The sequence below is a fragment of the Phaseolus vulgaris genome, chromosome 8 (assembly GCF_000499845.2).
Source record: "Phaseolus vulgaris cultivar G19833 chromosome 8, P. vulgaris v2.0, whole genome shotgun sequence".
In the NCBI taxonomy this organism is placed as follows: Eukaryota; Viridiplantae; Streptophyta; class Magnoliopsida; order Fabales; family Fabaceae; genus Phaseolus; species Phaseolus vulgaris.
Genome location: NC_023752.2, coordinates 41,805,558 through 41,818,925, shown reverse-complemented (window position 1 = coordinate 41,818,925; position 13,368 = coordinate 41,805,558). Strand labels below are relative to the sequence as shown.

General features: G+C 36.0%; 1 protein-coding gene across 1 annotated transcript; it reads left to right on the top strand.

The window, feature by feature from the left end:
• The first annotated feature begins 11,347 nt into the window (after positions 1–11,347).
• LOC137825163 (uncharacterized) lies at positions 11,348–13,315 on the top strand. The gene is made up of 3 exons (XM_068630838.1): positions 11,348–12,757; positions 12,905–13,096; positions 13,169–13,315. The coding sequence occupies exons 1-3, from the start codon at positions 11,348–11,350 to the stop codon at positions 13,313–13,315; spliced, it is 1,749 nt and encodes a 582-aa protein (XP_068486939.1).
• The last annotated feature ends 53 nt before the right edge of the window (positions 13,316–13,368 follow it).

Below are 13,368 nucleotides of genomic sequence, written 5' to 3'. Positions count from 1 at the left end.
TTTAAAGCTCATTCAAAGCTTAAAACAATTTTTCTGTTATGGTACCAAAACAAACAATCGGTTGTTTCCACGAATCAATCGGTTGTTTTAGTTTTAACAGCTCAACCATTTGAAAAACAGTTTTCAACCTTTTCTAAAAACACCTAAGTATAAAACAATCGGTTGTTTCGACAAAACAATCGGTTGTTTTTCACTTAGTTTGAAAAACACTTTTCTTTTAAAAGATTGAGAATGCCTATGCTTTGGATTCAATCAAGAGTGGATTACATAAACAATCTACCCCAGATCCTATCTAAGACAGCTCAGCAATAACAAGCACAACCAAGCCTTCAACATCCTTCAAAGGGTTTGGATTCTTCAAAGCTTGAACACCACTTGGTTCAACAAAAAGGAAATTGCTAAGCCTCTCATACCACTGCCTTGGAGCTTGCTTAAGCCCATACAATGCCTTTTTCAGCTTAAAAACATGATTAGGATGTTGATGATCTTTAAAACTCGGTGATTGCTCAACATACACTTCTTCATTGATAAACCCATTGAGAAAAGCACTCTTCACATCCATTTGATAGAGTTTGAATCCACTCATACAAGAAAAAGCCAACAACAACCTCACAACTTCCAATCTTGCAACAGGGGCAAAGGTTTCTCCGTAGTCAATCCCTTCCTCTTGATTGTAGCCTTTGACAACTAGCCTTGCCTTGTTTCTTGTAATTACACCAGCCTCATCAACCTTGTTTCTGAAAACCCATTTAGATCCAATGATATTCATCTCATCTGTTTTAGGAACCAAAAACCACACATCATTCCTAGCAAACTGATTCATCTCTTCATGCATAGCTTCCACCCATTTTTCATCTTTAAGAGCTTCTTCCATAGACTTTGGTTCAACTTGAGAGACAAAAGCAGTGTGTCTGTAGAAATTAGAGATAAAGCTACGTGTAGAAACACTCTCCTTTATCTGCCCAATGTTGTTCTCCACTGAAAACAATGCAAAGCAATAAAATAAAACACTTGAAAGAAAATTTCTAGCTAGAAAGCTTTAAAATTAGGCGTTTCCTAAGGTAAGGCTTTTTTACGCTTAGAATCTTGAAGACACACTCACCGTCTTAGACGAAATTTAATCCACTAATTGAAAAAAGTCTTGAAAATTACAACTCAAAGAAATACAATGAAAAATTATGTCAACAGTTTTGAAGCACAAAAAATTTAAAGACCTATTTTATGCACTCCTTCACTTGTAGTTCCTTTTGGTATTTGTGTATGTAAATTTGTTTTGTCCCTTGCTTTATCTCTTTAGGATATTCAACCTTTGATATTCGATTTTCCCTTCTATAGTGATGTAACTTACGCCAGAAATTTTCAGCTCCACAACTCACCAAAGCACTTTTTAGGTCACTTCCACCAAGAGAGGTTAAACAAGTTTAAAGCAACAAAACTCAATTTAAAAATAAGGACTACAACAAATGGAACTGATATTTGACATGATTTGAAAAAGTATTCAAGAAAATTGACAAGTAAAAAGATTAAGGTACAAGAAAAGGTAGCACACAAATTGAAATCCTAGTGAATGGATTTAGAATAAATGAATAAAACCAAAAACAACACTACATATATTTTGTGTAAAAATTTTCTCAACTTTCCAAATTTATGTTGGGCAGAATAATTCAAATTTGAATTTGAAATTTAAACCACAAAAGCTAATTGTAGGATCTATAATTTCACAAAAACAGTGCGCCTAATAATTGCAATAACTTTTTTAAATTCATTGCCGCTTCAAATTTTTTTCAGAGTCAGAATTTTGCACTTTATCCGTTTTTCATTTATCATTTTTTTTTCTATTTTGAATTTTGCTATAATTTTTTTCTCACTTTTTTTTAACACATCAAAATGCTAAAATCCAAAAACTTAGAATTTTTCACCAACGAAATTAATTTTTATAAACATTTTCAGCCAGTACAAAAACTATGAAACAGAGGAATCCTAAATTGGAATTAAAAATAGAATTGAAAACTTCAAAAACACAATGGAATTATATTGAAAATGATTTTGTTTAGAACTAACACACAAGTATGAACTCAAATCTGGAAAAATTAAAATGCACCAAAGCTCAAATTCAGAATAGAAATTGTACTCAAATTAAAATCAAACAACCAAAATTAACAACAAAAGTACTGCATAGAATTGATGACAATTTTGGATGCACATGACATTGACATTACTAGAATGGATTCAAAAATTAATGACTCAAACACCAAACAGTTTGCACCAATTAAAACATCAATAAGACTTAAATAAAAGCAAAAAAAAACAAAATACTCAATGGAATTCTAAAACAAATTGAAACGAAATGTTCAAAACAATTGAACATAAATGCACCGAATAAAATTTCTCAAACAAAAACATGTACTAAAATCAAAATTAAAAACATCAAGACAGTTAAGAACATGATGAACAACATGGAATTAAGAACAACACAAAAAAATAAAAGAAGAGAAGGAACTTATCTCTTGAAGAACCTTGGCTCTAGATACCAAATGATGGTTTTGCCTTCATTCTGTTTGAATTTTTGTGGTGGATTGTGGAAGCTCAATGGAAGTGGCGGACAAGGATGTCTCCAATGGAGCCATGGTTTCCTTGAAGGTGCATTATAGGTAGGGAGAGTGATTGGTTGGACCATATCACTTGGAGAAAGGTGAAGAAGAAGATTAAAGTGTCTATCCTAGATAGGCAAGACAAGAGAGTGAGAAGGCTAACAATATTGGCAGCAATTCACTCATTCATTAATCTTAGAAAAATGAGAGTCAAGCACCTCAATTTATAGGAGAGAGGGTTGAACATTTTTTATCCAAAATTTAAAAATTCAAAATAAAACTCTTCAATGAGAAGGTGCCACGTGGAGTCGTGCTTTCCATGTTTAGCTCACACCTTCCATGCTAAATCCTCTCCTATCCTAGGTTGCCATGTGGACGTCCATGTGCTCCATGCCAAGGTAATTTTCTTCCTTCAATATACCCTAGATGTTTTAGGGTTACATTGGGCTCAAAGAAGCCCAATTGTTACCCTAACTAGTCACTTTTAACCCTAACTATACCTATTTTACTATTGGCCCAAATACAAACCCAAAAACCAATGGTACTTGGCTCAAATATTTTGATGTGATTCCACTAGCCATATAGAGAATGATTCTTGACATTCTTAGGAATCACCTTGAGCTGGACATTATTGAGGCACTTTTCTTAGAGTTGGATCATTGTTCTAAGACAAGAACTCACCAAAAACTAGTACCAAATCCCAAACTCATTTGGATGTTCCACATATTGTCAAATTGAATCAACAAAGAGAGGTAAAATTAAAACACACCGAACAGAAAAGGATGATAAGCAAACTGAACTGAACAAAGTGAAATTAAAAGGCAAAGAACAGAAAAATAGGTGCTGGAAAACAAGAACAGCCGAACCAAAACAACAAGACAACAAGCTTAGAACAAGGAATTAACAAAGAAGAAAGGAAGGAGAGAAGAATTGCTCATGAAGATGGATGAATGATGGATGATCTCGCCACTAGAAGTGTGGATGCTCCTAGATGAGAGTGTTGCCGCCACTTGAGGACACCATGGATCCTTCAAGATAAGACTAGAGAAGAAGGCTCAAAAGCTCTCCAATGCTCACTCCAATTTTGAGTATAGTTTCTTTAGATAAATTCAAATCCGAATTTTACAAAGAGAGCACCTCTATTTATAGCCTAAGGTGCTGAAAATGCAAGCTAAAACAATTCAAATTTCCCTCCTAAAGCAAGCTAAAACCGGCGCCTATTTCAAGTCATGAGGAAGGTGTGACTCCTTCCTTCACTTTGGCACCTCCTATTCTACTTCTACACCTATCTACTAACACACCCCCCCTAAAGCTCCTAACTAAAGCCTAAAAGATGCTTTAACAATAGAGGTTTCTAATGTTTCCCTCTAAGCACCTTTCTAAACAATATTTATTTAAAACTTGGCCTTGCCCTTCATGGGATGGTCTTTGGGCTTTTGTGGGCTTTGGCCTTCTTGGGCTTGGGCTTGGGCTTTATCTTTTGCAAAGATTAACAAGAAAAACTTTAAATGTGAAGGCGAATGATCTTGTTCTTCATTATAAAAAGCCACCTTTAGTTGATTCTCAACATACTCCCCGAGTTGGAGAGAATTCGCCCACGAATTCTGAATCCCTGCATATAACAAAGTCAGTTTACTTTTACAATCAAAAGTGTAAGAAAAAGGAATACATGACTTAGCAGATGGAACCAAAGGAATTGCAGAAAAGGAGGTCCTACAAATCGACCAAGTTGGAAAAATGTGTTTGGGAATGATGATATTTTTGGGAAAAAGACCTCTTAAATGGTGAAACCCATTAGGAGGTATGAAAAAATCATCCCTAACATATTTTAACCAAGGTGGTGTTGAAATAGGAACCTTGGGTAATGAAAAAGATAAAGAAGAAGAAGACCTTGGAGGGTCCATTTGAGGTATAGCACGAGTCAACATGATGGATTTAGAGGAGAAAATGGTGTGACTCGGTGTAGTACTTACTTCTTTTTCTTTCTCATTTTCTCTTTTAGTTTTCATTTTTATTTGGTCCTCATGAACCTCTTTGGGAGAGAGGGGTTTTAATATAACCTTGCGCCCTAGGAAGGAAAAAGACATTGTATTGGTTAGGCCATCATGTAAAACATGTCTATCATATTGCCAAGGCCTTCCTAAAAGAAGATGAGAAGCTTCCATGGGCACAACATCACATAAAACCTCATCTTTATACTTTCCTATTGCAAAGTTAATGAGGACTTGTTTATTCACCATGATTTCACCTACTTCACTAAGCCATTGTAATTTGTAGGGCTTGGTATGAGAGATAGTGGGTAAGGCTAACTTCTCCACAACTCTTGTACTAGCCACATTAGTGCAACTTCCCCCATCAATAATCAAGGAACATAACTTGTTGTTGACAAGACATCGGGTGTGAAAAATATTTTCTCTTTGAGTATCATTCAAAGATTTTGGAATTGTGCCCAACATACGTCTTACCATCAATAAGTCACCTTCACAAGGACTTTCACTCTCATTTTCACTTGATGGTCTAGAAGGTGAAGAATGCCTAGGTGAATTGGAATCATGCTCACTAACTACAATGCCTTCATACATGTACATACTTCGTTTAGAAGGGCAATTAGCAGCAATGTGACCATATCCCAAACATTTAAAACACTTTTGACTAGACGATTTAATTGGGGATGTAGGCCTAGAAGTAGATGGCGTAGGATCCTTGGGTTTGAAAGAAGAATCTTTGGAAGGATGTTTAGAAAAAGAATTTTTGTTTCTCCAAGACTTGGAGTAGTATCCATCATTGGAAGCATTTTTGAAAGAGTTTTTCTTAGCAAGTTGGGCTTCCACCTTCATTGCAAGATGAACTAAAGAGCCCAATGATGAATACTCTTGTAACTCAACAATGTCTTGAATATCCTTCCTAAGACCACTCACAAATCTAGCAATCATAGCTTCCTTACTTTCCTCTAATTCAATTTTAAGCACAAGCATTTCTAGCTCTTTATAATATTCATCCACATTTAGCGTGCCTTGTTGAAACCGTTGGAGTCTCAACATGAGGTCTTTCCTAAAATGTGGGGGCACAAATCTAGAGCGCATTTGATCCTTTAAAGAGTTCCAAGAGTCCACGGGAGGACCCTTGTGATAGATAATGTCCTTTACAATTCCATGCCACCATTTCATGGCATAATCACTAAACTCTAGGGTGGCTAGCTTAAGCTTATGCTCATCTTGGATCTCATGGATCTCAAATATTTGTTCACACTTAGCCTCCCAATCTAAATACGCATTAGGATCACTAGAGCCATTAAAACAAGGAAGCTTGACCGAAGGTAGCCTAGCCTTTGCATCTTGGTAGTAACCATTGCCATAGTGATGTCTTTCTCCTTGATGATGAGGTCTTTGTCCATGAAATTGTGGTGGATTCCTCCTTCTCCTATGCTCTTCTTCACGGCCAAAATCATTTGGAGAGGCTCTTGAAGATGGTCTATGAGAATGATGCCCATCATGGATAGAAGGAGATGGTCTAGCTTGTTGGACCTCCATCTTTTGCATTTTCTCTTCCAAGCGTCTAATAGTTCTTTGTGCTTCATGTAATTCACCAAGGATTGAAGCTTTGGAAGGAGAATTCTGCTTGTAGGATGCATCACTTGAAAATCCAGCCATTTGAAATTAAAAACAGCAAACACACAAAACAGCAAACAAGTCAAGAAACAAAATTAGCAAAAACAGTGAGTGTTTTAAGCAAAAATGCCGAAGTGAATTGAGGCAGAAAAATAGGTCACTCTCAAAGAAATAATGTCCTTGCACCAATCTGATCTTGAGGCCTTGGAATCCTCAAATGAAAGATGTCAAAGCAAGCACACCAATCTCAAAAGCAACCACCACAAAACCAATGAAACAATAAAGACAAACAAGAAAAGGTATAAGCAAGGAAAGGTAATTGCAAAAGGAAAACTATATGTAAGACAAACTCAAAGAGTAAGAATGAAAGACAATCAAGAAAATAAAGAACTCAATGAGAAAAGTAGGCACACAAAAGAATACTTAAGGAAAAGCACTAGAGTAGATGAAGAAAACAAAAATTTAGCTACAGGAAATATTTTTTTAATGCTAACTGTGCTTGATATTCACTGATTTAACTGGAATGATGTAGAGCGAACTGGATTATGAAATTTAAACCACAGAAACTTCAAGATGTTAACTCAATAATGGCACTGGAATCACTTAAAAACAGTAAGCCAATTAATTGAGATAAATTTTTTAAAATCGCTGCCAGATTACCGTATTCTTTTCGGCAGAATTGTACACTTTTTTTATTTTATTTATCATTTTTTGTGTACTTTGAATTTTTGAATGATTCTTTTTTCTACTCTTTTATAACACTTTGAATATCACAAATCCAGAATTTCAGAATTTTCCAGTGAGTAAATCAATTGCAATAAGGAAAAACAGTAAGCACTTTTTTTCAGAATCAGAGGAATCCTAATAGGAACAAAAAAACAGAATTATGAACTAGCAAAGACATAATGGAAAATGATGTATTGGAACTTGTATAGGTCTAGAATACAAGTATGAACTCAATTCTAAAAAGAAAATGCACAAAGGATCACCATCAATTCAGAAAATTATATGACACTAAAGCAAGAAACAATCAAAAACAATAAAAGTACTACTAGAAGTAATGACAATTATGGAATAACATGACTAAGACAAAACTTGACATGATTACAAAATTAAAAGACATATGACAAAAATAACAACAAGTGAAAGGAAGCTTAAGGTAAACTCTAGGAAGGAGAATGCCATTCCAAAAGAGCAACCATACTCATATGAATAATGAGTGCCATAAACCTTTTCACAAGCACTTGGTGTAACAAAAGAAAAACAGCAAGAAAAACTCAATTAACACCTAAAACAGAAACTTAAATTGCAAGAAAATTAAAGAGCTCTTGAAATTAAAGTGCACACAACTCAACAATTAAACAAGAAGAACCTAAGACTCATGATACCACATGATGTGATTCCACTAGCCATATAGAGAATGATTCTTGACATTCTTAGGAATCACCTTGAGCTGGACATTATTGAGGCACTTTTCTTAGAGTTGGATCATTGTTCTAAGACAAGAACTCACCAAAAACTAGTACCAAATCCCAAACTCATTTGGATGTTCCACATATTGTCAAATTGAATCAACAAAGAGAGGTAAAATTAAAACACACCGAACAGAAAAGGATGATAAGCAAACTGAACCGAACAAAGTGAAATTAAAAGGCAAAGAACAGAAAAATAGGTGCTGGAAAACAAGAACAGCCGAACCAAAACAACAAGACAACAAGCTTAGAACAAGGAATTAACAAAGAAGAAAGGAAGGAGAGAAGAATTGCTCATGAAGATGGATGAATGATGGATGATCTCGCCACTAGAAGTGTGGATGCTCCTAGATGAGAGTGTTGCCGCCACTTGAGGACACCATGGATCCTTCAAGATAATACTAGAGAAGAAGGCTCAAAAGCTCTCCAATGCTCACTCCAATTTTGAGTGTAACTAGTGTATCATTCAAATCATGATTATGAGTACCACATATTATCTTAAGTACCCAACCTTGACCCTTTCCAACAGGTTTACCTCACAATTTAAAGGGACATTGACATTTTCGAGTACCAGTTACACTAACTTCCAAACCATCCTTGTATTTTCTGTAACTACCCCCCCTTTCAAAGCCTAATAAGACATGTCTTTCTCCCTTGCTTTCCATTTGGTATGTCAGACCTAATAATGACAATAACAAAACCAAGTCCATAACCAACTCTATGGACCCATTCAAGTAAGTCTTCTCGCGAAGGAAAGACCTACACAAAGTTATTCTAACAATATTACAAAATCACTTCTTCAAATTACAATGCAATAAACATGAATGAAATGAAATTTTATTCACCTTATCTGTTGTAAAATGGGTACCATAGTCCCCTTCAACCAATTCATGTTGGTGCATAGAATTCATTAATTCTTCCATACTACATATCATTTCTACTTCATCGGATCTTTTTGAATCAATCCAACATCCACGTCCATACTTACACCTTCATGCATAAAACATAAATTTTCATTTTATTCCAATTTTCATAAATTCACACAAGTATGCAAAATAAAAACAACATTTAGTTTCCCTTCTGAATTGTGTAATCCATAACTCATTTAGTAATTACAAAAATCCCTTCCGGATTGGAAAATCCGTAAAGCATTTGACAACTTAAAAATTACTTTCGGATTGCGTAATCCGTTAGTCAAATTTTAATAGCAAAATGAATTCCAGATTGTGTAATCCTAAGTCATTTTTGAAGTTCTAAAATGACTTTCGGATCGGGTAATCTGTAAGTCAAATTTTAACAGCAAAATGAATTTCGGATTATGTAATCCGTAAGTCATATTTGAAGTTCTTAAATTAATTATGGATTGCGTAGTCCGTAAGTCAAATTTTAACAGCAAAATAAATTCTGGATTGTGTAATCCGTAAGGCATATTTAAAGTTCTAAAATGACTTCCAGATTGCGTAATCCATAGTTCATTTGGTACTGGAATACACAATCCGGAAGTGTGAGTTTGGTACGTTCTGGATCCGGTATACATACGGATTATCTAATCCAGAACACTTTAGTTTTCTGGATAAGGCACTGAATTGTGGGATCTGTTGTTCTAGCAAATTAACTAATCCGAAAATGAGTATTTAAGGCATAAGAACTTACCGGAGAATGAGAATGACAAGCCAACCAACCGTGACACTGTTGGCACTAGCACAATCGTTACCACCTCTACTACCACAACTACCACCACAACGCACCACCTTAAGAAGCATTGCACCACCACCACCACCACCACACCGAGCACCTTTTTTTTCACTCGTGGACAAAATGTAAAACAAAACTTTTATTTTTATGTTTTTCACTGAAGGACAATTTTGGTATTTTTAAAGTTAATGAAGGTGCCGAAAGAAGTCATGCAGGTGCAGGAAGAAGTTGTCCCAAAACTGTTCGGGCAATTAAATGGGCCCGGTTCTTTTTAAAATGATTGTGCAGATAGAAAAACTGCTAGGCCAGTCGAATGGGCAAATGCCTCCTTTAGAAAAGATGGTGCAAATATAAAAACTGTGCGTGGAAAATATGAAAATGGCTGGGCCAACCGAATCCGTCAGGCTTGTTTCAAAGACATCGTGTAGATATAAAATAGGCAATTGCTTCCTGCACCCGATCAATTGTGATTGGCACCCGACACATTTTTTAAAATCCAAAAATGCCCTTGTCTTCTTCATTTATGAAAACATTGAATGGTGAGGAAGAAGAAGTTCATGAATGTGTGAAGCTTTGGTTTGAGCTGCAAAAGAGAAGGTTGTGCTTCGTTCATTGTTGCTAAGTTGAGTGTAAGCTTCGTTTGGCAAGTTAAAGGAGGTAATTAATCCATTTTCGTTCGTCTTTGGTTATTTTCTCGAGCTCAGCTGGTCCCGGATATCGGAATCCGGAATTCAAATTTTCTGCCTACGGATATTAATATCCGGAAGTCAAAATTTTGTATACGGATAATAATATCCGGAACTAGGATTTGCCTACGGACGCTGATATCCGTAGTTCATATTTGCCTTACGGATGAAAATATCCGTAGTTCATAATATTGCCTTACGGATGAAAATATCCGGGACTAGTATTTGCCTTACGGATGAAAATATCCGTAGTTCATAATATTGCCTTACGGATATATATATCCGGAAGTTAACTGTTGATATTTTTTTGGTTATGGATTAATTTATCCGGAAGTGAAGTGTTAATTTTTTTCAGCAACCGAATGGATTCAACAGAGTCATACATGGGAGTTTTAGGGGAGATTGATGTGTGGGATGGATTAGATGATGTTGATCTGGAGCAGTCAACAAGTTATAACGCATTAGATAATGAACACAGGGCACATGAATGTAGTGAGGCATTTTCTACAAATGAGGTATGGTCAATGTTGGGTTGTGAATGTTTTTTATATGAATTATTTTTAAATTTGGCATGATGATCAAGATGTTCTTTTAAATTTTTAAGAATGTTATTGTAGGTATTTCGTGATCGAGATGAGCTGTTAGATTGGGCGAGAAGTGTTGGCTATAGTTATGGGTTTGTCATTGTTATATTAAGGTCAGATACATGGACGGGCCAACGAGGAAGGATGACCTATGTATTGTTAGGTTGTGAGAGAGGAGGTAAATACAGACGGTATAAAAAAGAAGTAGATGTCAGTCAAACTGGAAGTAGGAAGTGTGAGTGTCCTTTCAGATTGCGAGGCAAACCAGTCAAAGGTGGTCAAGGGTGGAAGGTTGAATTAATTTGTGGTTCTCACAATCATGACTTGGCAGAGACAATGGTGGGTCATCCCTATGCTGGAAGGTTAAGTATAGAGGAAAAGGTTATGGTTGAGGATATGAGTAAAACTGCGGTGAAGCCAAGAAATATTTTACTAACCATGAAAGAGAGAAATGAGAAGAATGTGACAACGACTAAGCAGGTTTATAATGCAATCACTGTTCACCGAAGATCACAACGAGGTCACAGAACAGAAATGCAACAACTGATGTTGTTACTAGAGCGAGACAGGTACGTGCATTGGTGTAGGTGCGATGAGGTCTCTAATATTGTGCAAGATATATTTTGGACACACCCAGATTCAGTAAAATTGGTGAACTCATTTAACATTGTCATATTAATGGATAGTACGTACAAGACGAACAAGTATAGGATGCCGTTACTTGAGGTTGTTGGGATTACGTCTACAGGTTTGACTTTCTCCGTTGCATTTTGTTTACTAGCAGCAGAAAAGGAAAATAATTTTTTTTGGGCCCTTGACAGACTTAAAGGGTTGTTTTTAAGAGTTGATTCATGCCCTAGGGTGGTGGTATGTGATAGAGATGTTGCCTTAATGAATGCAATTAGAATGGTGTTTCCTGAAGCTTATAATTTGCTATGTCGGTTTCACATTGATAAAAATGTGAAAGCAAAATGTAAAATGCTGGTGCATCCAAGAGAGGCATGGGATCAAGTAATGGAAGTGTGGGGATCTGTTGTGGATTGTGATATTGTTGAGGCCTTTGAAGATCGTGTCAATGTTCTTCGAGTTGTCTGTTCTCCATGGCCTATATTTGTTGATTATGTGATGGATACATGGTTACGTCCACATAAAGAAAAATTTGTCAAGGCATGGATAGATAAGGTGATGCACTTAGGAAACACAACAAGTAACAGAGTTGAGTCGGCACACTGGAGCCTAAAGAGAGTTCTTCAGAATTCGATGGGGGATTTATGTTTCTGCTGGGATTCCATCAATAAGATGATTATTTTACAACATAATGCAATCAAAGATTCATTCCAAAAGAGTTTGCATGTGGTTGGACATCGGTTCAAGGTTACAGCTTACAAAAAATTGTTAGGTTTTGTGTCTAAATATGCTTTGAACCTTATTTCAGAAGAACTTGATAGGGTTAAATCAGTGGGGTTTGATAAAAGTAGGTGTGGATGTAGTCTTACATGTACTCATGGTCTTCCTTGTGCGTGTCAATTGGCTTCATTTGGTGTTGGTAGCATACCACTTAAATCAGTACATGTGATGTGGACTCGTTTAAGTTTTGAAGACATTGCTACTGAACAATCTTCATCTGAGTTGTCAATTGATAAAGAGTTTGAGGTCATCGCGAAGCGGTTTAAAGAGTTGGATGTTGCAGGTAAGGTTAACATCAAGAGTAAATTGCAGGATATTGCCTTTCCAGAGAAAACATCTATTTACGCACCAGATCATAAGGTGAAAACAAAAGGTGCTGTAAAGATGTCTCGTCCTACCAAATTCATGAGATCAACTAAGCGAATCCCTTCTTATTTTGAACATGTGGATTTCTTACACTCACAACATGATAGTTGTGCAAGCAAAAAATCTAATGAAGAAAGCTTACCAGAAATTGTACCAGCAAAATGTATTCCTTTCCTTGATCAGTTCCCTGTAGGGTATCATCCATATATTGTTGATGTTGTTGACGTTAGGGCTGATGGCCATTGTGGCTACCGTGCTGTTGCTGCCCAATTGGGAATGGGAGAGGAGTCATGGGCTGTTGTTCGAATGAATTTGTTAAAAGAACTAAGTGAATGGAGACAAGAATATGTTTAACTCTTTGGTGGTGATGATAGATATGAATACTTGAAGAACTCACTTTTAGTGGAACACATGTCTATGGTACCAACCACTAAAACCATTTCATTTTTACATTGCATTTCTTTATTTAACTTTGTTTGTCAATTGTACTTGCAGGCAGGAACAGATAAGTGGATGACAATTCCAGACATGGGATATGTTATTGCAAATCGGTATAATGTCATTCTTGTTTCTTTGTCCATGTTACAATCATTGAGTATTTTTCCTTTAAGAACCCAAGCACCAAGTAACTTCCGTCAACACCGAATCATTGCAATTGGACATGTCCACGAAAATCATTTTGTCCAGGTATAAACTAAACCAATCAAGATTGATGTGCTAAATCAAGATTTGTGTACCTTATATTTATTACCTTTATAGGTCAAGCTCAAAGATGGTTGTCCAATTCCACCTACGGATATATTGTGGGCATCACATCGTTATCCGGCGGCCCAAACGTGGTCAACATACTACACTAGCCGGATACAAGTTTATACCCAACTAATGTCCATTAGACGATATTTGTAATTATAACATTTGTAATAGCATAATTTAGATTTATGGATGTTTAGTACATTTGC